A 22,857-nucleotide genomic window follows, 5' to 3' on the forward strand; every position below is an offset into this window, starting at 1 on the left:
GAGGGGACCCTGCCACTGCCATTTCCCACACAGGAGCTGTGCAGGAAAGAAGGGACACCTCCAAAACCCCTTTGTGCCCACCCTGGCTGCGCCCAGCCTGGCCCTGCCCAAACACCAAGTGGGTGCTGACAGCAAGACTTTATTATACTCCAAGGGAGGGGGTGCAGCCCCCTGTAGGGGAACAGCAGTAGGGGAGCACCCAGGGGGGCTGAGCCCCTCATATCTCGCAGATGAAGGGCAGCTGCCTCCTGCAGCGCACACTCCTCCAGAGCCCGTCTGGGGAGAGAAGAGAGGGGATCAGCCCATGGCCCACCAGCACCCCCATCCCAGGGACCCCTCCAGCCCCAGGGATAGCCCCTCAGATACCTTATACCAGCCCCCCAGTGTCACCTCCCCATCCTGAGCCCCTCAGCACCCTCCCCCCATCATGGGCAGGGGCTACCCCAGCGCCCCCCTGGACCCCCCCTTGAGCCCCCACTGACTGTTGGTGCAGAGGGCGGTGCAGAAGCGGCGGCCGGGAAGGGGGTGTCCCGGCACCCAGCGGCTGTAGTTCCAGGGGCTCCGGTCAGTCCAGTGGCAGTTTGGGGATGGGACCTGCCAGGGGAGAAAGGGTGTGGGGACCCCCAGCACTGGGGGACAGTGGGATGGGAATGGGACATCCGGGGTGGGCATTAGGGATGCTGGGACAAGGCTGGAGCACCCAGGTGGGCGCTGGGGTGGAGTTGTGGCTCTCTTGATGGGCACTGAGAGCACTGGGAATGGGATTGGGGAACCCAGGTTGTGCACTGGGAATGATGGCACGGGGCTGGGACACCCGGGGTGGGCACTGGGGACACTGGGAGGAGACAGGGTGCCCCTTGGCCAGGGTGGGGGGCGCGAGGCGGGGTCCTTACAGCGGGCTGGCTGACAGCACCGATCCAGACCAGGCCGGAATTGGTGTGCCGGCGCGCCAGGAGCAGCAGGAAGGTGTTGGTGCGGGAATCGTGGATCGAGGCCAAGCGCCCGCAGAAGCGCCGGGCACAGATGCGCTGCAGGGACACGGCTGTCATGGAGGGCACCAGTGCCCCCACCCCGAGCCCCTTCCCAACCCACCGCACCCCATCCCACCTGGGCATGGCGGAAGCTCCGGCAGCGGCGGATGATGACGTAGCGGCAGGTGGCGGTGCCCGGCATGCTGGGGACACCGGGTGCCTGCTTGTCGCTGCCCCCCCGGCATCCGCTGAACTTCTCGGGCATCTCCAGCTCCGTCACGTCCTCCTCATCCTCCACTGCAGGGCTGGCAAGAGCTGGGGACACTGTCTGGGTCACCCTGGGATCAGGAGTGTCCCCAGGATGTCCCTGTGGGCGGGTGGGGGTGTGGGGGACACTCACCGGAGCGGCTGACGGGAACTGTGCCCAGCAGGGCTAGGGCAATCAGCAGGCAGGACCGCATGGCACAGGGACACTGAGGACACCACTAGCACATGGGAGATCCCAGAGCGCCATCACTCTCAGCCACCCTGGGGACATCCCCATGCCAACCCCAGCATCACCCTGTCCTCCCCATGTCCCCTCAGAAACCCCCCTTATCCCCACTGTCCCTCTGCCACCCCCAGTGCCACCCCCAGAGACCCCAGCCTTCCTGTGCCCACCATCTGCCCAGTTCCTCACTTCCCACCCTTGGGTCACTCCTTCCCCTGGCCATCCTGTGCCATTCTGTCCCCCACCATGCCCCCTCCACCCTGGGCCCCCCAGTGCCAGACTCAGGAACCCCCAACCCTGGCAGCTGAGGGCTGAGCCTACCCCTGTGTCCCTATCTCCGCTCCTCACCTGGGTCTTGGGCGGCTATGCCCACTGCCACCCTTATATTGGTGACAGGGACACACGCCCCCAACCACAGCCTTGTGACATCCCCAACCACCAACTGCTGGGGACATAGTGGGGGACAGCCCAGGAGGGCTCTGCCAGTGCCCTGCCCAGCCAGTGCCACAGCCTGGGGTGGGCTTGGTCCAGGGGAGGGGCTGTGGGGTTTGGGGGTGCAGGGTGTGGGGAGGGGGCTGTGGGAGTTTGGGGTGCAGGTTGACAGTACAGGGGCTCAGGGAGGTTGGGGTGCAGGGGCTGTGGAGGGGTTGGGGTGCAGGGTGTGGGGAAGGGGCTGTGGGAGGTTGGGGTGCAGGTTGACAGTACAGGGGCTCAGGGAGGTTGGGGTACAGGGGCTGGAGGGGTTGGGGTGCAGGGTGTGGGGAGGGGGCTGTGGGAGTTTGGGGTGCAGGTTGACAGTACAGGGGCTCAGAGAGGTTGGGGTGCAGGGGCTGGAGGGGTTGGGGTGCAGGGGTGCACAGGGCATGGAGGTAAGGATTGGGGTGCAGAGTCCTCGGGGGGGCTGTGGGTGCTCAGCTGCAGGCCAGGGGGCTGGTCAGGGGCATGGGAGATTATGGGGGGGCTCAAGGGGCTCTGTGGGCAAACGGCCAGGCCGGACCCAGGGGGCCACAGCCGTTGGAAAGGAAATGGCCCTTGGGCAAGCGTGGCTGGTGGGAGATGGTATCAGCACCCAACATCCCCTCTGCACCCCCAGCACCCCCACCCCAGCCCGTGCTGCACCCCAACACCTGCCTTGCACCCTTCAAACTGGAGCAGCCCCCACCCCTACACACTCCAACCTGCCTTGGGCACCCCTGTGCACCCCCGCCCCTATGCCCCCCCTCCCTGGGGGCCAAGGACTCCCTCCCCCCAGTGTCCCCAATGTCCCCATGGTGTCCCCAGGGCCAGGCTGGGTGGCGCAAGGCTGTGGTGGTGACACGTGGCTTTGTCCCCCCTATAACGGGGACAACGGGCAGAGCCCCCCAGACTCCAGGTGAGGAACGGGGATGGGGCATGGAGGAGGACATGGGAGTGGGCTCAGCCCCTGGCTGCTGGGGTGGGCATTTGTGAGGCTGGGACAAGGGTGTTGGGGGACACGGGGGTCTCTGGGATGCCAGGAGTACATGGGAGTGGCACAGGGGATGGTAGAGGGACAGTGGGGGTATGGGGCACAGAGGGGCAGGATGGGGTGAGGGACACAAGGTGGAACTGGGGGTGGCAGTAGGACAGTGGGGACATGGGGGATGGCAGAAGGGCCACAGAGAGAACAGATTGTTACCGAGGGTGGCAGAGGGGCTCTGGACCGTAGTGAGGGGTGACAGGGTGACAGGGCTGTGGCATTTCCAGAGGGTGCTGGTGGTGTCCCCAGTGTCCCTGCGTGTCCCGCTGCCATGTGGCCGTGCCTGCTGCTTGCTCTCGCCCTGTTGGGCACTGTCCCTGCCAGCCACCCTGGTGAGTGTCCCCCACACCCCTGCCCACTCCCAGGGACACCTGGGGACACCCTCAGTCCCTGCGACCCCAGTGCCATGCCCACACCGCCGGTGCCACACGCCTGGGGCTGGCGGTGGGTGGTGGAGGGACCCCCGGTACCAACCCTCCCCCTGCTGTGCCCTGCAGCCCCCCGCCAACCCCCGGGGGTCCCCACTGGTGACACCACCCAGCTGCACTACGCCGTGGTGAAGAAGCTGCGCACCTACTCGGGCGCCCAGGTGAGGGGACAGGGCCACAGGGGCTGTACCAGGATGCCAGGCCGTGCCCGTGCCACGGCAGCACGGGCGGGAGGTGCCCGTGTGCGCAGGTGAGTGCCTGGTGCCAGCCCGTGCCCGTCCCACAGCGCTACTGCCAGGACGTGTACCGGGGCCGGCTGGCCTCCGTGCACAGCGCTGCCCGCAACCAGGAGCTGCAGAAACTGGCACGAACCTACCACATCATCATCTCACCCTGGATTGGAGCTGTCACCAGCCGCAGGGTGAGGGTACTCCGGGGACAAGGGGCTGCCAAAGGGTGCTGGGAGCTGCTTTGGGGGGTGAGGGTCCGGGGCTGCTTTGTGGGGGACAAGCCTGGGGCTGGAGGCTGGGTTTTGAGGCATGAGGGGCTGGCTATTGGTTGCTGGGGGTGGTTTTTGAGGTCGAGGGGCTGGGGAGGGGTGGTGGGGGCTCTCCCTGGGGACTGAGGTGTTGGCACAGCAGGCAGGGCAGTGGGAGTCCTACTGGGAGGACTCCAGCCCCTGGAACTACGCGAACTGGGCGCCCACCCACCCCTTCCACATTGTCACCACCTGCACCACCCTCAGCGTCCGAGGTAAGGTCAGCCAGCCACCGTGTCCAGGCTTGCGGGTGCTGGGGAGGGGAGCACAGGCTGCTGGGGCACTGGAGGAACATCGGGAGGGCACTGTGGGGAGGGGAGCACAGGCTGCTGGGGCACTGGAGGAACATCGGGAGGGCACTGTGGGGAGGGGAGCACAGGGCACTGGGTGAGCTGAGGGGAGCACCGAGGGCGCTGGGAGGGGCACTGGGAGGGGTTGCAGGTCACTGGTGGAGGCAAGGGGGGTAGAGGGGGCACTGCAAGTGGTTGCAAGGTACTGAGGGGCCCTGGGAACCACCCATGGCCCTGACACTGTCCTTGTCCCCAGATGGGCTCTGGCGAAGCCGCTTCTGCTTCCAGCTGCGCCCCTTCATCTGCCAGTACTGAGCCCCCGGCGCTGCCATGGCAGCCCAGTTCCTTTCCCAGTAAAGCAGAGGAGCCCTGAGCCGTGTCTGTGTGCACCAGGGGCCTGGGGATGGGGCTGGGGGCTCGTGGGGGCAGCACAGCAAGCAGAGGGGGCAGCAATGTTTATTATCCCCACTCCACAGGCACAGCACCCCCAGGCCGGTACAAAAATGGTGTTCTGGGGCTCAGTGTGGGGTCTCGTCATGGATCTCAGTGCTGGGAGGGGCTGCCAGGGGGGTGCCAGCCATGCCCAGCTCCTTGGCTCGCCTCTGGCACTCACGGGCCACCACCACGGGGCTGACAAAGGCCACCAGCACCACGGTGATGAGCCCCAAGTTCATCTGCGGAGGGGAAGAGTGTCAGGGCAGGGGTCTGGGGTGCCATCCCCCATCCCCTGTGTTAGGCCAGGACACTTGGGGCAGCACCTCCATTTCCCCAGGAGTAGGACCCCCATTTCTTATGGCATAACACCCCACCATTCCTGGGGAAAGGACTCCATCCCTCCCAGGGCAGCATCCCCATTTCCCCATGTGGCAGGACCCCCATTTTCCCATGGGCATGACCAGGATCCCCATTTTCCCATGGGATGAGACCCCCATTTCCCCATGTGGCAAGCCCCCTTCCCTCCCAGGGCAGGACCTCCATTTCCCCGTGGAGCAGCCCCCCAGCCCTCCCTCGGGGGGCACACTCACATAGAAGGGGTCCCCCTGGAGCGGCCCCTGCACCAGGGCGACACAGGGGTACTGCAGCAGGGCCACCAGCGCCGACAGTGCCATGGCCAGCCCATAGAGCTTCCCGAAGTGCTGAGGGGGAAACCTGCCAGGCACCCACATCACCAACGGGCACCTCCTGGCACCCCCACCCTGGCACCCTCCTGAGCCCTGACACCTCCACTGTGTCACCTGCCACCCTCCAACGCCACCGCCATCCCCTGCCACCCTCCAGTGCCACCGCCATCCCCTGCCACCCCATGCTGACCATGGCACCCTGCCTGTCCCCTGCTACACCCACAACGACCGTGCCTCCATGCCCTGCCACGCTGAGCCCTGCGTCCCCCGGGGCTGTCCCCAGTCACTCACGCGATGGCCAGGAAGGCGGCGTTGCCGCCGTACAGGAAGGAGCGGCTGATGACCTGCAGCACGAAGGTGCCGAACTGGGCGGGCAGGACAGGCACGGCGGCGAGCACGGAGAACAGCAGGCACAGCGCCACCGTCACCACCAGCGACAGCACCGCCGAGCGCAGGTCTGCCAGCGCGGCCAGGGTCCCTGTGGGCATGGCGGTCACGGCATGGGGACACGGTCCCCAGGGGCCGCAGGCTCGGGCACGGTGGTGGTGGCAGCAATGAGGACACAGGGAGCACAGGACTGGGAGGGGTGTTACCCCCATAGTGTGGGTCAAGGAGTGGTTCCTCTTGGGGTGAAGGGCCGTGGGGGTCAATTACCCGCGGGGTATGGGCTGGGGGCTCAGTTACCCTCGGGGCGGGGGCCCTTTCCCCGCTTGTGCCGGTCGAGGATGAGGCCGTTCCAGGGGGCACAGAGCACCCCGCAGAGCTGGGTGAAGGCAAAGGCGTTGGTGTAGGTGCTCACTGTGGGGGGACAGCGTCAGGCGGGCAGGGCCGGCCCCAGGGGTCCCTGCCGTGTCCCCCCACCGTGATGCCGTACCCAGGGCGTGGTCCCCATGCGCCAGGTGCTCCAGCTGAGGGTTGAGGGTGCCGATGAACAGGTAATGGCGCAGCTGCATCACTGAGAGCCAGGCCACGTGCCAGGCGAAGAGCCACGAGCAGGCACAGGCCCGGAACGGTGTCCCAGGGGTGTCCCCACCTGTGCAGGTGTCAGGGCAGGGCACATACAGACACACCCCCAGGCCACACCCACACCTTGTCCCTGCCACCCACTGGGGCCTCACAATCCCCGGTATGAGCCTGCTCATTCAGATATGTCACCGTGCCCACCCTCTGACCACGCTCACACGCTGCCACACCCAGCACTGCTTAATTTGCATATCCTTGCCGTCCTCCAGCCACGCCTATCAACAGCCACGCCCACCACCAGAAGGCCACACACACCTATTTGCATATGCATGGTGCCCTCAACCAGGCCATGCACATCCACATCCCCATGCCACACCCCTCCTTTACATAGCACAGCCCACAGCCAGATTTGGCCACGCCCACCCGGCCAAGCCCCTCCCCAAATATAAGCCCCACCCCACCGAGCAGATTCTCACTCCGGCACCTCGAGCTATGGGGGGTTCCAGGGGTGTCTCCTCCGGTCCGGCCTCTCCCGGGGTTTGCTTGTCCTTGTGGGCTCGGTAGGAGCGGGAACGGCTCCGGCACTGCAGTCTGTGGCAGCGCCTGTGTCACCCTGCATCCACCTGCCGGGGCTGGACCTGCCCAGGGGACAGGACCCGCTGCCCGCAGGGTGGGACCCAGCCCCGGGTGGCACCCAGAACCCCTCTCCCCAGAGCCCCCAGAGGCAGGGCGCAGGCACCCCCATACCCGTAGTTGTAGTCGGGGGGCAGAGGGTAGGGGATGCGGCTGCGCGGCATCAGGAAGAGGGTGCGCAGGAGGTGCCAGGCACTGCAGGCTGCCAGGAAGAGGAACATGGCCTGCAGGGACAGCCCCTGCTCGTACAGCAGCTGGGGACAAGGACAGAGTCAGGGACAGAGACAGGCTGCCAGTGGCCACCTGCTCAGGCCTCAGGTGTGTCCCCATATGTGACTCAGTGTGTCCCAGACTGTGTCCCCAATACGCCCGTAGACGTGACCCAGCTGTTCCCAGCTCTGTCCTCCCCTGCCGCCACTGCCACGTCTCTCGCACCCACCTTGACGATGAGGAAGATGGCAGAGGACGAGTCGAAGGCCCCGTTGTAGAGAGTGATGATGATGGAGCGGTAGTTTCCGAACAGGTTCCCCACCTGGCACCGAGAGACCCCTGCATTCCATCAGAGCCCTCCCGTGCCACACAGGGTGTCCTGCCACCACGTGGGTATCAGGGTGCAGGGGGAACCCACCTGCATGTTGGTGAGGATGAGGAGGATGCCTCCCACCGACAGCATGGACATGGCTGGGAAGAGCAGCACTGCCAGCTCTGGGGACACAGGGGTCAGTGGGGACACAGGGGTCAGTGGGGACAGGGGTTACCAAAGAGGTCCCACCATGGCTGGGGACCCGCTGGCCACAGGGTCTCACCTGGGGTGGAGAAGGCGACGAGCAGGGTCCCGCCAGTGTAGAGGGAGCTAAAGGGGACAGTGGTGAGACGTGGGGACAGGAATCACAGGTGATTCCCCTCCCCTCGCCCTTTGGGAGCCAGGCCACCGGAATGACCCCCATTCCCGGCAGCCCCAGCTGTGTCCCCCGTGTCCCCTGGCGCAGGGCTCACATGGCGATGAGGCGTGCAGCCGCGGTGCCGAAGCGGTCGAAGACGACGCCCATGGGGAAGGTCATGAAGTTGTTCATGAAGGAGCCGATGGTGAAGACCAGGGAGAACTGCTCATCCTGCCCACTGCAGTCTGGGAACGGCCACAAGTGGGGCATGGGGACACGGAGACAGGGGCATGGGGACACCGGGAATACCACGGGCGTGGGGACACAGGCACCCAGGGACACGGGTCAGCGGAGATGCGGGGGACACCAGGCATGTGGGGACACCACGGACACGACGGTACTGGAGACATGGACTGGGGGACAGCAGGCACGTGGGCTTGGAGACAGTGGGGACACAGAGCACTGCAGGGCATCAGGACACCGCAGACAGCAAAGACACAGGCACAGTGGGGACATGGGACAGCTCGGGCCATTGGGACAGCAGGGTCACAAGTCAGGGGACCATGGGGACACGGGGGGGGGGGGTCCATACCAGACCCCAGGGTGAGGTTGGGGCCGGGGGTGGTGGAGGGCTGGCACAGCCCCTCGAAGTAGCCCAGGTCCTTGAGGACGAAGACGAGGGAGGCCCAGCCGAAGATGATGCCGCAGAAGGCGCCGCACTCCAGCAGCCCCGACAGGAGCGTCCCCAGGCGCTTGGCCAGCCCCGCGCCCCCCGCCATGGCCCCTGCCCAGGCAGCCACTGGCCTGGCACCAGCCTGGGGCGTCTTCACCAAGCCTGTGGGTGACAAAGGGAAGGCGTCACACCGTGTGGGCACCCACCGGGGGCACAGGGACACCTGGCAGCACGTGGCCACCTGGGCAAAGGCCACTGTCACCCTGGCTCTGCCCCTTGTCCCTGGCCACAGTGGCTGGCACCTGTGTCCTCCCACGTGCCAGGGCGCAGGGCAGGGTCCTGCAGCAGCCAGGGCTCGCACATTTGGGGACAGCTAGTGACATGTGGCACACGGCCATTGACAGACACACACAGGTTTGCAGGGGCACACACAGATTTATGGGCACACACACAGCTGTTCACAGGCACACACAGATTTGTGGGCACACACACACATTTGTAAGCACACACACAGCTGTTCACAGGCACACACACAAGTTTGCAGGGGCACACACAGATTTATGGACACGCACACAGCTGTTCACAGGCACACACACAGGTTTGCAGGTGCACAGACACTTCCAGGTGCACACAGCTGTTCACAGGCACACACACAGGTTTGCAGGCGTGCACACCTGCACCGTGCCTGCTGATTCCTGTCCTGCACCCCTCACCCACCTGCACGAGGCCAGTCCCTCCTGTTGTCACTGTCACCTTCACTGCTGCCCTGCAGTCTGGCCCCCGGCAGTGTGGCTGGGACACATCTCCACAGCCCCAGTGACTCCCCCCTAATCTCCTGGGAGCACACTCGGGTTCCCCAGGCTGCCGGTCCCCAATACTGCCTTGGGCCCCCTGATAGCACCTCGGGCCCCCCGATGGGGGCTCGGTCCCCTCACTGTGTCAGGAGCCCCCTGTGCTGTCCCTATTGCCTCAAGCCAGCCTGGCCCAGGACCTGGCACAGCCACAGGGACACTGGCACACTGCTGGGCACCCTGGTGTGAGCACTGGGGACACCACAACAACACACCTCACCCCAAGGACACCAGCACCTGCTGGGGACCTCGCACGGCCCTTGGGAAACTGGCACTCTTCCTGGTGCCGCTGGCACAGCCCCTGGGGACATTGGCACTCCCACAGGGACACCAAAACACCATCCCCCCCAGGGCCTGGCACAGTGCTTGGGAATCTGGGACAATCCCTGGAGATGCTGGCACAGGGACACAGGCACGCTGCAGGGGACAATGACACACCCCCCCAAGGACCCAGCACAGCCCCTGGGGCCCTCCCTTGGGGACCCTGGCACAGCCCTCAGGGACACTGTCACACCTCTGGGACCCTGCCACCCCCGGGGGATCCTGTCCTGTCCCCAGGAATCCCCTCCCACTGCTGGGGACCGTGACATGTCTCCTGGGGACGCTGCTGCCCCAAGCACTGCACTGCACTGGGGCTGTCACCGTGCTGGGGCTGGCAGCAGGTCACCCCCCATTGCAGCTGGGACTCCCCGTGACCCACAGCCGGGTGCCAAGGGCACCAGAGCCACGTCACCCCCAGCTCACTGTCCTCCGTGTCCCCCCACCTCCCTCAGCCACACACAGCCTGGCTCTGCTGCACAGAGCCGTGTCACCGTGTCACTGCCCAGGGCCTGTCGCTGTCCCGCGGTAATGAGGGTAATGAGGGTAATGAGCCACATTACAGTGACCAGCAGCTAAAGATTAACCTGCACAGAGCCGGGGGAGGGGGGCCGGCCTGGGGAGACCTGTACTGTGCTTAGCCACTCAGGTGGCTAAAAATAGCACAGGCAGGGGCTGTGACAGCAGCTGGAGGGCACCGGGGCTCCCTGACATGTGGGGGTCACTGCCTGGGGCACCCCGAGCCATTCACTATGGGTGTCAGCCACTAGGCCTGACTGGGGTGTCCTGGACACACTGTCCCTGCCAGCCACAGGGTGTGTCCCACAGCAGTGACCCCCCCATACTGGTGAGAGCCCCCCCATACTGGTGAGCCCTCCACAAGGGAGCAGGGGGCTCCGGCTCGGCTCGGAGGTTCGCAGCATCAGTGACTCTGTCCCCTCTGTCCCTGCCGTGACCCCGAGTTCCCCCCAGGCCGTGAAGGGGCAGGGGGGTGTCACAGGACCCCTGGGGGCTGCCCTAGGGCTGGGCGCCCCCTCCCCACCCCGCTGCCCCCGCGGGACGCGGTGTCCTGGGCCGGGCACTGCCCGCACCCCCCCGAGCAGGGGCAGCCCCGGCCGCGGGGACTTGGCCCGCACACGTGTGGCGGGGACACACGCGTGGTCCTGGGGGTGGGCAAACGTGGGGCTCCGCCGTGCCCGCCCCCCGAGCCTCCCCCACGGCCCCGGGGCCGACGCGGCTCCGCCACGCGTACCCCGGCACCGCCCCGGGCACCCGGGCACCCCGGATACCCCGGGCACCCCGGGCACCCCGGACACCCGCACCGCGCCCACGCCGAGCCCAGCCCCGCAGGCCACGGGGCCAGGGCCCTCGGTCCTTCCGCATCCTCCCGTCCCGGTCACAACCCCCTCCCGCCGCCGCTCCGTGTCCATCCGGGCCCCTCCGCGCCCCGCGGCTCCTCCCGCCGCATCCCCGCGCCGCTCACCCGCCTCCCGCCCGGCCCGGCGGGGAGGGGACCGGGCTCTCCCCGCCCCGGCGCTCCCGGTGCTCCCGGTGCTCTCGGTGCCCCCAAATGCCGCGGCCCCTCCCGCCCCCCCCTCACCGCGGGCGGAGCGGAGCTGCTGGGCCTGGCCGGGCCCCGCCCCCGGGCCCCGCGGTTCGGGGGGGCGCGGGAGGCGGCCTCGGTGGAGGGCCCCGGTCACCCGTGGGTCCGCCCAGGAGGGGCCGTCCCGGCACGGAGCCTTTCCCCGGCGCCGCCCGTACGCCCCCCGCGGGTGCGCCCTCGGCACGTCCAGGTGTGCCAGCTCACCTGCCGCTCCCAAGGGGCGCTCCCGGTGGCGCCACCCTTGGATCGCCCTTCTGGTCACTCTCGGGCCAGTTCTCAGTGATGCTTGGGTCACCCCTTAGGCCATTCCCGGACACCCCAGGACTACCCTTGGGCTATCCCTGGGCCCCTCCTGCTGCGCCATCCCAGAGCCATTCCCATGCCACCCCGCTGTGTTGTGCTGTGTCCCCTGCCTGTCCCTGGTCCGCCACCCCCTGCCTTCGCCCCGCCCAGGACACTGCTGTCCCTCCTGTCACCCTCCCCTCCACATCCTCTCTTCTGTCCCTCTGTCCATCCACCAGTGCTTGCAGCCACCCGGTCTGTCCCCACCTGTCCCCACTGCTGCAGCCTCTCATCTGCTCTGCCAGCTGCCCTTCTGTCTGTTCATCACCCGTCCATCTGTCCATCACCCATCCATCTGTCTGTCACCCATCCATCTGTCCATCATCGGTCTGTCTGTCACCTGTCCATCTGTCCCCCTCCAATCACAACTCTATCCATCCCATCCATCTGTCCCACAACCATCCAGCTGCCCATTACCTGCCCTTCCCTCCACCTGTCCATCTGTCTGTCCTCCCCATCCTTCACCCATCTCTCCATTTGTCCACCCCATCTCCACATGTTCTCCGTCCATATCTGTCCATCTGTCCTCCTCTCCTTGTGTCCACCTGTCCATCAATTCATCCTCCACCTCTCTGTCCACCCATCTGTCCCCTCCTTCTATCCATCCTCCACCGTCCATCCGTCTGTCCGTCCCCTCCCTACCCAGCCTGTCCCAGATCCCCAGGCGGGTGGGCACCAGCACCCAGAGCAGCCCCCCCGAGCGGGCTCCCCCTCCCCGTTCCAGACCGGCGCTGTCCGGCCGGGGGCTCGGCACGGGGCTGGGGCCACGGGCGGGGGGAGCGGATGGCGGCCCCTGAGTCAGCCCCGCGCCGCCCACGCCCCCTCCCACGGCTGCCGCCGCACCAGCTTGTGGCATTTCGCTCGCCGGAGACGGCGCCGCAAACACGCGCCGGTGCCAGCCGGTGCCGGTGCCGCCGCAGCCCGCGCGGCCACGCGTGTCCCCCCACGCGCGGCACCGGCGCGGGGCCCGCGTATCCCGCACCGCCGCCACCCGCTGTGCCCCGGGCCGGGCGGCGCCGCGGCGGCACCACGGACAGCGCCGGTCCGGCACCGCGAACAGCGCCGCGGTCCCGCGTGGGTGCGGACCGCCGCCCACCGCGCCCTCCCGGCGGCTCGCTGGGTGCGGGGCTCCCGGCCCCGCCGCCCCCACCCCGGGCACAGCCCCCGCGGGGTCCCGCCGGCCATGGGGGCACCAAAGCCCGGCGCCGGTCCGGGGATCGTGGGACAGAGGGAGGGACGGACAGACGGACAGACGGACGGACGGACGGACGGACGGACGGACGGACGGAGACCACCCTCCGTGTCCCGCGGTCACAGCTCCCCACGCGAGCCCCGCGCCCTTTCCCCGTGGGGGGAGCGCATCACACCCCGTGTCCCCGTTGGGGGTCCCCGTCTTGAGTCCCGCAGGGCGTGGCCCCCGCGGGCGCCCGCAGCGCGTATCCCCCTGTCCCTCCTGTCCCCGCGGTCCCCGCTGTCCCCGCCGGGAGTCCCTGCGCCCACCCCTGTCCCGCCTGGGGCGGGCCAGCCCGGGAAGGGTTAAACGGCGGGGCCGGCGCGGGGGGCGGAGCGGCCGCCCCGGGATAAGGCGCGGCGCGGGGAGGGCTCAGCCCCACGGAGCCGCGGGCAGCGCCGCGCCGAGCCCACCCGTGCCCGAGCCCGAGCCCACCCGTGCCATGCCCCGGGGCGGCGGCGGCTGCTGCTCCCGGCGGCGCGGCGGGGGCGAAGGGGGCGAGCAGCCCCCCCCGGCACCGGCCATGACCCCGCGGGTGGGCAGCGCCTGAGCGGCCGCCCCGCCATGCGGCCCCCCACGGCTCGGGACCTGCCCCCAGGTAGGCGCGGGGTCGGGCGGGGTCCCGCGGGTGTCGGGCGGACCCTGGGGTGCCCCCCGGAAACCTCGGTCCCGGCTCGGGGCGCCCCGCGGCGCTCGGGGTGCGGGCGCCCCGGGGTGAGTGGGGAGCCCCCGGTGCGCGGGGACCCCGCGGCCGCCCCGGAACGCGCGGCCCGGCGCCGGGGCGCAGTCCCGGGGCACCCCAGGTTGAGTCCCCCCGCGACCCCCGGCGCGAGGGTGCCCCCCGACCCACGAGGCGCCTGCCGCCAGCCCAGCCCGAGGTGTCGCCGTCTCACGACCCACGGGGTGGCCGGTGCCATCCCGGGACCCCCAGCCCGGCGTGGCAGTGCCCCATGACACGTGGGTACTCGCTGCCATCCCGGGCCCCCCAGGGCAGCCCCACGAACCCCGGCACGCCCTGTGCAGCACGGCGTGCACAGCCCGGCTTCTGGCGCTCCACGATCCACGGGGTACCCGATGCCACCCCGAGAGCCCCAGCCCGGAGTGTGGGTACCCCACGCTGCCCAGCGGGGTGTGCCCCGCGACTCAGGGGGTACGCGGTGCCACCCCTGGACCCCCAGCGCGGCGTGGAGACGCCCCACGGTTCCCCGAGTGGCACCGCGGGGAGCCGGGAGCGCCCGGGTCACGCCGCGGGTGGGTGCCGCGGGTCTGTGGGGTACCCGCAACTACCGGGGTGGGGGGGTTTGGCACCCGGGGGGGGGAAGCTGAGAACCGGTGACTTCAGCTCCCAACTGAGTCAGCCCGCGGCGTGGGGGAGTGACAGATGGGACGCGGGTGGGGGGCGCACGCCGGCACGGGGCGCCGGGGGAGGGGGGCGGCGCTGAGCAGATGCGCCGGACGCCTCCGTGGGTGGCTGGGGGGTGGGCACCCCCCCAACTCGCGGAGCACCGGCAGAGGGGAAGGGAGGGAAGGGGGCGGTGGGACCCCTCGGTGCATCTCCGGTGTGACCTCCGGTGCACCGGAGGGTCCCACCGCCCCCCTCCTTCCTCTCCCCTCCCCCGGCAGCGGCGACTGGGCGCATCCACGCATCCCCGGGCGTGGATCCAGGCCGCCGGGCTGAATTATGGATGAAGCTCTCGGGTTGCAGCCTGAGGGGGGGGATGGACACGGGTGGGGGGGGGGGGAGAAGGGGGGGATGCTGAACACCCGGAGCGGCGGCGCGTGTCGTCAGCCCGCGCCCACGCGTGCCCCGCCCCACACGTGGCCGCGGCACGCGCGCACGTGGCACCGCCCCGTTTGGGGAGGGGGCACGGACCCCCCCCAGAGTGGGGTGAGGGGGGTCCCAGGGGTCTGTGACCCCGTGAGGGGTTCTGGTGGACCGTGGGGCAGGCACGGTCCCGCACAAGTGTGGGCACGGCAGGGGGGTCAGGGAGCTTTGGGGGTCCCTGGGGAGCATGGCCCCAGTAGCAGGAGCAGCCCCAGAAGGTCACAGGTGGACAGCCACTTTTTGGGGTGCCCGGCCTTGGTGCTGTGCAGCAGCACAGCCCTGGGGGCGTCTCTGGGGACCACGGTCCTATGGGCTGATGTGGGTCTGGGGGCTGCAAGGGGCGCTCAGTGCTATGGGGTGTCATGACCTTGGGATTCTCCAAGGGCTCTGTGGTCCTAGGGATCTCCTAGGGGACCATGGCTGTGTGGGTGGGCATGGCCTTGGGGCGTCCCTGGAGAGGAGACATGGCCCTCAGGGGCCTCCTGGGTGCCATGGCCTGTGGGTGGGCACAGTCCCCTTCCTCGGGGCGTCCAGCCCTACAGGGTGGTGATGACCTTGGCATTCTCCTGGGGAACCGTGGCCCTATGGAGCTGGCATGGCTTTGGAGGGCTTCTAGGAGTGCCCAGCCCTATGGGGTTGTCGTGACCTTGGGGTTCTCCTGGGCAAACGCGGCCCTAAGGGTGGGTACAGTCCAGGGGGCCTCCTTGGGGTGCCCAACCCTATGGAATGATCAGGACCTTGGGACTCTCCTAAGGAGCCACGGCTTGATGGGGTGGGCACGGCCCCAGGGGGCTCCCAGAGCCGTTCCCAGGGATGTTCCTGGAGGGCACGGCCCCGGGAGGCTCTGTGGGCTGCGGCGGCCGGGGGGCTGTGGGGGGCGGGCGGCGCGGGGGTCGGGGACGCGGGTGCCCCGCGCTGACGCCCCGCTGTGCCCTCAGGCGGGCGCCCGGCGGCCCTGCTGCTGCTGGCGGCGCTGGTGTGGGTGCCCGGCGGGGCTCCCGCCTGCCCCGCGCTCTGCACCTGCTACGTCTCGCCGCCCACCGTCAGCTGCCAGGCCAACAACTTCTCCTCGGTGCCCGCGGGGCTCCCGCCCGGCGCCCGCCGCCTCTTCCTGCAGAACAACGTCATCGGGGCGCTGCGGGCGGGCACCTTCGGGCCCAGCACCGTCACCCTCTGGCTCTACTCCAACAACATCTCCTCCATCCAGCCGGGCACCTTCCGCCACCTGCCCGCCCTGGAGGAGCTCGACCTGGGTGACAACCCGCACCTCCGCGTCCTGGCCCCCGACACCTTCCACGGCCTCCACCGCCTCCAGGCCCTGCACCTGTACCGGTGCCGGCTGGCCAACCTGCCCAGCGGCATCTTCCGTGGCCTCCGCAGCCTCCAGTACCTCTACCTGCAGGAGAACGGGCTGCTCTACCTCCAGGTGGGTGAGCAGGGGGCCTGGGCGATGCCTCCAGGGCACAGGGGTGGGATGGGTGATGGTGACATGCCATGGAGACAGGATGTGGGACAAGGTGGTGCTGACACGGCCAGAATGCAGGGCAGGGACAGGAGATGCTGAGGGAGCGGGGTGATGGCCGTGGGGCAGGACCATGGGTGACCCCAGCATGGCAGGGACACGGGACAAGGTCTTGCACGATGCTCACAGAGCAGGGACACAGGAGAGGGTGATGGGCGATGCTGGCAGGACCAGGCCCCATGGCAGGGCTCTGTGGGGCCCACACCAGTGTCTCTCCAGCTGATGCCCGCCAGGCAGGGCCACAGAGCAGCACACTGGCACTGGGCCCCCACCCCACACCCACCCCTCTCCCATTCCCCGCAGGACGATCTCTTTGCCGACCTGGCCAACCTGAGCCACCTCTTCCTGCACGGCAACCGGCTGCGGGCGCTGTCGGAGGGTGTCTTCCGGGGGCTCTCGAGCCTGGACCGCCTGCTGCTGCACGCCAACCGGCTGGCAGCCATCCACCGCCGCGCCTTCGGCGGGCTGGCGCGCCTCACCATCCTCTACCTGTTCAACAACAGCCTGGTGGCCCTGCCCGGGGACCCGCTGGCCGCGCTGCCCTCGCTGCAGTTCCTGCGCCTCAACGCCAACCCCTGGGCCTGCGACTGCCGTGCGCGCCCACTCTGGGCCTGGTTCCGCCGCACGCGCGTCTCCAGCTCCCCGGTGCCGTGCGCCAGCCCCCCGCACCGCCGCGGCACCGACCTGCGCCACCTGCGCCCCCGAGACTTCGACGCCTGCCCCGAGGATGACGACGACGACGACGACGGCGAGGAGATGGAAGATGGCAACGGGGTGGCGGTGATGGGCACCCCGGGGCGGGCGCTGGGTCGCCCCGGCACCCTCCCGGCCGCACCGCCCTCCGCCTTCTACCGCGACGGGCTGCCCCCCCACGACCTGCGGGGACCCCAGCCCCGGCCGCCCCCCCCGTCCCGTGACTCCCGCGGGCCCCCCGAGGACGCCAGCTGCCCCCACGACCCCTGCGCCCCCATGGCCGCCGCCGCGCCCCGCCGGCCCCCCGCCCTCCTGCTCCTCCTGGCTCTGATCCTGCCCCGACTCTGAGCCCCCCTCGGCGCCCACGGGGGTCCCGGCACCTCGGGGCGCCCGCGCCCCCCTTCTCCCCAGGGGAGGCCTCAAGAACTGTGGGGAAAAGCCGGCGGGGGGGGGGGCCGCAGGATGCAGAAGGGCGTCCCCTCCCATCCTGAGCGGGAAAAACCCCCAACAGGAACCAAAAGGTGGGAAATTATTTATTAAAAATGGTCTTATTTTGGGAGAGCGGGGCCTGGCTGCTGTGGGTGGGCCACTGTCGATCCAGGTCACCGCCTGCCGCTCCTGAAATATTGATGGGAGCGGCGGGTGGCAAGGCAGCGAGGCGTGCAGGGCGCTGCAGGGGGAAGGACGGACGGACGGACGGACGGACACCCCCTGCGGGACACACACCCCCCGACACGGGCCGCACGCCCGGCGCCACCGCGGGGCCGGTGACACGCAGGCTGCCGTGACGCCGACACCCCGCACCCCGGGCAGAGTGCTGGCGGGTGTCACGGGAGCCGCGGGGCGCGGAGCCACCCCCGCGCCCTGCACTGCCTGACCCACTTCCCGCAGGCACACGGATGGAGCACACACTGCCGGGCTGCGGGCACAGGGACAGCGCCCTCCCCCTGCGCTCGGTCCCTCTGGGTGTGTGTTACACACAGCCCAGGGCTGCCCCTCACTGGGTGTCCCTCAGCGGGTGTAACTCGCTGGGTGTCCGTGTCTCCCGGGGCCCTTGTCCCCTCCAGGTGTCCCCAGGGGTGTGTGGGGTGTCTGTCTGTGTGTGTGCAGACTGTCCCCATGTGGGTGTCCCTATTCCCCCTCCCCTGTGGTCTCTGGCTGTCCCCACGTGGTCCTTGCCCAGGCAGAGGTGTTCCCTGGGTTGTCCCCACGTGGTCCCATCTGTGTATCCTCAAACAGAGCTGGATGTGCTGGGAGTGTCCCTGCGAGGGTGTCCCTGTGCCCTGCCCCTCGGGAGCTGTGTCCCTGTGCAGGGCTGTCCCGGCTGTCCCCTCTGGTGACCCCCAGCACAGACAGACAGGGAGGGGCTGAGCCTGTCCCACCCCACTGGGGATTACAAGGGGCTCAGCCCAGCTCTGCCTAATCCGGGGGATTACACGGGCTGGGCCCAGCCGGGGGGGCACCCAGGGGTGCCCCCCACAAGGACACAGCACGTGTCAGCTGGGGACAACAAGGGGGGCTCCCAGCAGCAACCACGGGCACCCCAACAGACGGCCACAGGGTGGGTTTGGGGGGCGAGGGGAGCACAGCAGACGCCCAGGTTTATTGGGGTGATGGGTAGGGGCTCAGGCGCTGCCGCTGCCCTGCTGCATCCGCTTGAGCAGCTCCTCATCCTGCAGCGACAGCTCCGTCAGCTTCTTGCCCATCCGCTCGTGCACCTCCAGGTACTTGGCCACGCAGCGGTCCAGGCACACGCATTCCCCTTTGGACAGCTCCGACTCCTTGTAGAACGGCGGGACGCACTTGCGGTGGCACGCCTGGGTCATCCTGCACAGACCGCACCGTGCCTGAGCCCCGCGCGGGCCGGGACCCGGCCCCGCAGCCCAGCACACCCTGTACCCCGCCATCGCCACCCCCGGGACCCAGCCCCGCACCTCAGCACCCCCCGTTATCGCCACCCCCGGCACCCCCAGCCCTTGCACCCCAACGCCTCCTGCACCCGCAGCATCACCGAGCGGGACGCCGGCCTCTGCACCCCAACAAACCCAGTATCCCCCGTCATCGCCACCCGGGCACCCCTAGGATCCCCCACCGTCCCCCATCCTCAGGCATCTCCGGCTCCCCTCCCCATTTCCCGGGTGTCTCCTAGGACATCCCGCACTCCCCTACAGCCCCAGGGTCGCCCATTGCCTCTGACACCCGCTAGTGTCCCCCAAGACACGGACGCCCCCCGGTATCCCAGCGCCCCCAGTGCTCTCTCCCGGCGGGCCTCACCGGTTGTACATGTCGGCCATCATCTCAACCTCCAGCTCGGCCGCCAGCTGCTGAGCCCGCAGCGGATCCATGGCGGCCACCACCGGTCCCGCTCGGTCCCGGTCCCGATCACGATCCCTCTGGGCCCGACCCCGCTCGGATCCGCCCCGTTGGACCCGCACGGTCCCGCTCGGTTCGGGACCCGGCGGCGGCTCCCTGCAGGAACCACGTGGGCGCCGCGCTTCCGCCCACCCGCGCAGCGGCCCCGCCCCAAAGCCGGCGCCGGCCAATGGCGTGCAGGAGGAGGAGGGACCAGGGCTGCGCCTCGGTCGCTGATTGGCCTCGCGGAAGGGGCGTGGCGGCGGCGGCGGCCGAGCGGCGGGAGGGGAGCGGCGGAGCGCGCGCTGGGCCCGGCCTTTGCCCCGCAGAGGGCGGGGTCACGGGAAGGGGGCGTGTCCAGGCCGGAGAGGGCGTGGCCACCGCCGGGACCTCACCCGGACGTGACCGGGGGGCTTCGAGTCCCTCCCTGTGTGTCCCCTGTTCCTCGTGTCCCCGGGTCCTCCTGTGTCCCGCCGTCCTGCCCGGGCTGTCCCCGTGTGACCTGTGTCCCCGCGTGTCTGTGCCTCCCATTGCCCTCGGGAGTCTGCTCCCCCCGCGCTCCCCGTGTCCCCCGTTGTGTGCCCGTGTCCCCGTTGTGTCCCCCGAACACGCCCGCGTGTCTGTGTTCCCCACCTCGCCCGTGTTCCTGTGACCCCCAAGTCTCCCTGTCCCTGCCCAGGGTGTCCGTGTCCCCTGTGCCCCTCGGGTCGCACGGTACGGTTCGGTCCCCTCCCCGCGGGCTGCTTTGGGGTCTCGCCACTGTCCGGGAGGGGTGTCGGCGCGTTCCCCCTCCCCAGCCGTGCCCGGGTGTCCGGCCCGGCCCCACGCGTGCCCCGCGGGTGGGCGGTGAGTGAAGGCGGCACCTGCCCCCGCCGGGTAAAAATAGCGCCGGGCGGGGGGGCCGGGGCGCAGCAGGGGCGGCGGAGCGGGAGCAGCCGGAGGGTACGGGCCGAGGGGCTCGGGGGGCTCCGGGAGCACCGGGGCTACGGGAGCGGCCGGGAGGGAGCGGGCTGGGGGGTACCGGGGAGGAGCGTCGGAGGGCAGCAAGGGAGACCGGGAAGGGGTTATAGGGGACCGGCAGTGGGAACGGGAGGGCAGGGAGAAGACATGTGGGGCCGGGAGGGGGACATGGCGGGGCCGGGATGGGATCTGGGTGCTCGGGAGGGGACGTGAGGGCAGGAGGGGGCACAGGGGGACTGAGATGGGGCATGAGGGCAGTGGGAGGGTTGGTTTGGGGCTTGGGGGGCTGCAGGAAGACGTGAAGGGGCCGGGCTGTGCTGTTGGGGTGCCGGGATGGGGCATGGGGGGGCCGGAGTGGGGCAACTGGGGTGCCCAACGTAGGAGTGGCAAGGCTGGGGGAGGGCATGGGGACAAGGACAGGGACAGGAGGGGGGTTAGCCGGGGCTCTGGGGGGCACGGGCAAGCTCACGGCGTCATCGGGGGCACCCCAGTGACAGCCCTGTGCCCCTGCAGCAGTGACCGCAGCAACATGGAGGCTCTGGGAGACACTGAAACCCCCACCTCGGACACCCCCGCTTCGGAAACCCCCATTTCGACAAATCCCGCCGCGAGCACCCCCACCTCGGACAACGCCACGGCGACCCCCGGCACCCCCACCTCAGACACCCCCACCTCGGACACCCCCACCCCCGGCCCCCCCACCCCGAGTACCCCGACCCCCGGCACCCCCACTCGCGGTAGCCCCACCCCGGACACCCCCACCCGGGACACCCCCTCTGACCCCGCTGCGGGGCCGGGGGAGGGCAGCGGGGAGGCGGCGGCTCCCGGGGGTGGGGAGGAGGCTCGGGAAGCGGGGGGCGATGGGGGGGACACGGGGGGCGATGGGGGGGACACGGGGGGCTCAGGGGAGGGTACGGGGATCTCAGGGGGGTGCGCAGGGGGAGAGGCGGCCGGGGATGGCGGGGCAGAAGCGCCCCAGGGTGCCGGGGGCGATGCCGGGGAGGCCGGGGATGGTGCTGGCGATGCCGGGGCAGGGACAGCCGGGGGCACCGGAGGGGGTACCGAGGAGGGTACCGAGGGAAAAGCGGCGCCGGCAGCAGCGGGCAACTCCCAGCGCCGACAGGTGAGGAGGGGTTGGGAGGGAGGTGGCAGCACAGCCAGGGCAGGAGGCGGTGGGGAGGGCAGCTGCGGCATGGATGGGGACAGGGTGAGAGTGCCAGGGCCAGGATGACAGTGCCAGGGACATTGTGTGAGTGACACTGACCGTGCTGGCAATGCCACCCTGCCTGTTCCTTACAGGAACCCACTTGGCTTCAGGACGAGGACGACGAGCTGTGGCCTGAGTTCCCTCCCTGCTCGTCCCCAGAGGGGGCCACCAGCCCCACGTCCCCCATGTCCCCCACGTCCCCTACGTCCCCCATGTCCCCTACATCTCCCACGTCTCCTACGTCCCCTATGTCCCCAGCATCCCCAGTGTCCCCCACAGGTAAGAGCCATTTGGGCAATGGCACTCGAGTGTCCTGGGGTCACTGCTGCCCCACAGTGTCCATCCTCCCCAAGGGAAAGGACCTTGAGTGCCAGGGCTGCCCAGGGGGGCCGTGGGTGCCCTCTTCCAGCCCTCCGACCCCTCCTCTCTCCTTGCAGCTGGCACCGCCAAGGACACGGGGGGCAGCACGAGGTGTGTCCCCACGGGTGGCACCCCAGTACCCCACGGCAGGGATGGCACCTCACAGCGCCCTGCTCATGGCTGTCCCACCCGTGTGTGCCTGCAGGGCTGCTCCAGCGGGGGGGACACGGGACAAGGCAGCCCCCGGCTCGGCGGGACAGAGGCTGAGGCTGGAGGGGGCCGGGGGACGGCCACGAGTGGGGACCCGGGCACAGGGGCGCAGCGCCATCCTGGAAAAGTTTGGAGGGTGAGGGGGCCTGGCCCCGTGGGGGGCAGGAGGGGCATTGAGGGAATGGGGGACCCCGGGTTTTGGGGGGGCTGTAGGACAGCCAGGGACAGTGGGATGGATGGGCCATGGAGCAGTGGGGGTGTTGGAAGGCCGTGAGGCAATGGGAGGTACAGGGGAAATTGGGGGTCATGGCGGCGGCATGGGTCAGTGGGGGTGTTGGTGGGCACAGGGCAATGGGGTCATTGGGGAACCGGGGCTCTGTGGGGCAATGGTGGTACAGGGGGGACATGGGGCAAGTAGGGAGGGTATGGGACACAGGGGGTACTGGGGGGCATGGGGCAATGAGGGGTACAGGGAGGAATGGGGGGTCCGTAGAGCAGTGAGGTGGGGTGGGACAGGCGGGGCTGTGTGACCATGGGGCAGTGGGGGCCCAGAGCCACTGGGCAATGGGGTCACAGCGGGGCTGGGGTCCCCATGAGGGATGGTGGGGGTGGGGGATCCCACATCCCAGGTCCCCCCAGGGCTGCCAAGGGCCCAGCCCCACACCTGCGGCGCTCGGGGGGGGCCGCCACGGTCAAGACGATGCTGCTGGAGTGGTGCCGCGCCCGCACCCGCGGGTACCCGGTGAGTGCCGGTGGGGGCGGCGGGAGGGTCCGGGGACGGCCCGGGGGTGGCCTGACCCCGCTGTCTGCGCAGAACGTGGACGTGCAGAACTTCTCGGGGAGCTGGGGCAGCGGCCTGGCCTTCTGCGCCCTCCTGCACAGCTTCTTCCCCGACGC

The 22,857-nt window shown here is 69.6% G+C and overlaps 5 protein-coding genes across 6 annotated transcripts; 2 read left to right on the forward strand and 3 right to left on the reverse strand.

The window, feature by feature from the left end:
- Positions 1 to 123: 123 nt before the first annotated feature.
- LOC136558122 (proteoglycan 3-like) lies at positions 124 to 1,537 on the reverse strand. The gene is made up of 5 exons (XM_066552427.1): positions 1,372 to 1,537; positions 1,108 to 1,286; positions 894 to 1,028; positions 483 to 594; positions 124 to 276 (listed from the first exon to the last, which is right to left on the reverse strand). Exons 1-5 carry the CDS (start codon positions 1,430 to 1,432, stop codon positions 218 to 220), a joined length of 546 nt encoding a protein of 181 aa, XP_066408524.1. The 5' UTR covers positions 1,433 to 1,537; the 3' UTR covers positions 124 to 217.
- Positions 1,538 to 2,971: 1,434 nt separating this feature from the next.
- On the forward strand, positions 2,972 to 4,588 carry LOC136558128 (proteoglycan 3-like). Its single transcript, XM_066552431.1, has 4 exons — positions 2,972 to 3,548; positions 3,674 to 3,808; positions 4,029 to 4,140; positions 4,472 to 4,588. Exons 1-4 carry the CDS (start codon positions 3,231 to 3,233, stop codon positions 4,528 to 4,530), a joined length of 624 nt encoding a protein of 207 aa, XP_066408528.1. The 5' UTR covers positions 2,972 to 3,230; the 3' UTR covers positions 4,531 to 4,588.
- Positions 4,589 to 4,653: 65 nt separating this feature from the next.
- Positions 4,654 to 11,216, reverse strand: SLC43A3 (solute carrier family 43 member 3). 2 transcript variants are annotated; one of them, XM_066551886.1, is made up of 13 exons: positions 11,139 to 11,216; positions 8,406 to 8,648; positions 7,929 to 8,058; positions 7,739 to 7,785; positions 7,561 to 7,637; positions 7,372 to 7,464; positions 7,047 to 7,186; positions 6,784 to 6,890; positions 6,211 to 6,369; positions 6,021 to 6,099; positions 5,628 to 5,814; positions 5,241 to 5,364; positions 4,654 to 4,889 (listed from the first exon to the last, which is right to left on the reverse strand). In XM_066551886.1, exons 2-13 carry the CDS (start codon positions 8,590 to 8,592, stop codon positions 4,825 to 4,827), a joined length of 1,395 nt encoding a protein of 464 aa, XP_066407983.1. In that variant the 5' UTR covers positions 8,593 to 8,648; positions 11,139 to 11,216; the 3' UTR covers positions 4,654 to 4,824. The 2 variants fall into 2 exon arrangements, with proteins under 2 accessions (XP_066407983.1, XP_066407981.1); XM_066551884.1 differs by having other exon boundaries at positions 6,021 to 6,134.
- A 2,067-nt stretch (positions 11,217 to 13,283) lies between these two features.
- Positions 13,284 to 17,432, forward strand: RTN4RL2 (reticulon 4 receptor like 2). The gene is made up of 3 exons (XM_066551704.1): positions 13,284 to 13,429; positions 15,595 to 16,082; positions 16,482 to 17,432. The coding sequence occupies exons 1-3, from the start codon at positions 13,396 to 13,398 to the stop codon at positions 17,217 to 17,219; spliced, it is 1,260 nt and encodes a 419-aa protein (XP_066407801.1). The 5' UTR covers positions 13,284 to 13,395; the 3' UTR covers positions 17,220 to 17,432.
- On the reverse strand, positions 17,389 to 19,375 carry TIMM10 (translocase of inner mitochondrial membrane 10). Its single transcript, XM_066551705.1, has 2 exons — positions 19,146 to 19,375; positions 17,389 to 18,698 (listed from the first exon to the last, which is right to left on the reverse strand). Exons 1-2 carry the CDS (start codon positions 19,214 to 19,216, stop codon positions 18,497 to 18,499), a joined length of 273 nt encoding a protein of 90 aa, XP_066407802.1. The 5' UTR covers positions 19,217 to 19,375; the 3' UTR covers positions 17,389 to 18,496.
- Between the last annotated feature and the right edge of the window lie 3,482 nt (positions 19,376 to 22,857).

Source organism: Molothrus aeneus, chromosome 6 (genome assembly GCF_037042795.1).
Source record: "Molothrus aeneus isolate 106 chromosome 6, BPBGC_Maene_1.0, whole genome shotgun sequence".
NCBI classification, from domain to species: Eukaryota; Metazoa; Chordata; class Aves; order Passeriformes; family Icteridae; genus Molothrus; species Molothrus aeneus.

Bases quoted from the DNA above. Each gene is read 5' to 3' on its own strand.
- LOC136558122 (XM_066552427.1), bottom strand. From the start codon at position 1,432: ATGCGGTCCTGCCTGCTGATTGCCCTAGCCCTGCTGGGCACAGTTCCC. The intron at 1,287-1,371 runs GTGAGTGTCCCC...CAGTGTCCCCAG, and splicing joins AGTTCCCGTCAGCCGCTCCG to CTCTTGCCAGCCCTGCAGTG. The intron at 1,029-1,107 runs GTGGGATGGGGT...GTGTCCCTGCAG, and splicing joins GGAGCTTCCGCCATGCCCAG to CGCATCTGTGCCCGGCGCTT.
- LOC136558128 (XM_066552431.1), top strand. From the start codon at position 3,231: ATGTGGCCGTGCCTGCTGCTTGCTCTCGCCCTGTTGGGCACTGTCCCT. The intron at 3,549-3,673 runs GTGAGGGGACAG...CCCGTCCCACAG, and splicing joins GCACCTACTCGGGCGCCCAG to CGCTACTGCCAGGACGTGTA. The intron at 3,809-4,028 runs GTGAGGGTACTC...TTGGCACAGCAG, and splicing joins GAGCTGTCACCAGCCGCAGG to GCAGGGCAGTGGGAGTCCTA.
- SLC43A3 (XM_066551884.1), bottom strand. From the start codon at position 8,592: ATGGCGGGGGGCGCGGGGCTGGCCAAGCGCCTGGGGACGCTCCTGTCG. The intron at 7,187-7,371 runs GTGGGTGCGAGA...CCTTGTCCCCAG, and splicing joins CCATCTTCCTCATCGTCAAG to CTGCTGTACGAGCAGGGGCT. The intron at 5,815-6,020 runs GTAACTGAGCCC...CCATGCCCACAG, and splicing joins AAAGGGCCCCCGCCCCGAGG to GGACCCTGGCCGCGCTGGCA.
- RTN4RL2 (XM_066551704.1), top strand. From the start codon at position 13,396: ATGCGGCCCCCCACGGCTCGGGACCTGCCCCCAG. The intron at 13,430-15,594 runs GTAGGCGCGGGG...CTGTGCCCTCAG, and splicing joins GGCTCGGGACCTGCCCCCAG to GCGGGCGCCCGGCGGCCCTG. The intron at 16,083-16,481 runs GTGGGTGAGCAG...CATTCCCCGCAG, and splicing joins ACGGGCTGCTCTACCTCCAG to GACGATCTCTTTGCCGACCT.
- TIMM10 (XM_066551705.1), bottom strand. From the start codon at position 19,216: ATGGATCCGCTGCGGGCTCAGCAGCTGGCGGCCGAGCTGGAGGTTGAG. The intron at 18,699-19,145 runs GTGAGGCCCGCC...CGGTCTGTGCAG, and splicing joins ATGGCCGACATGTACAACCG to GATGACCCAGGCGTGCCACC.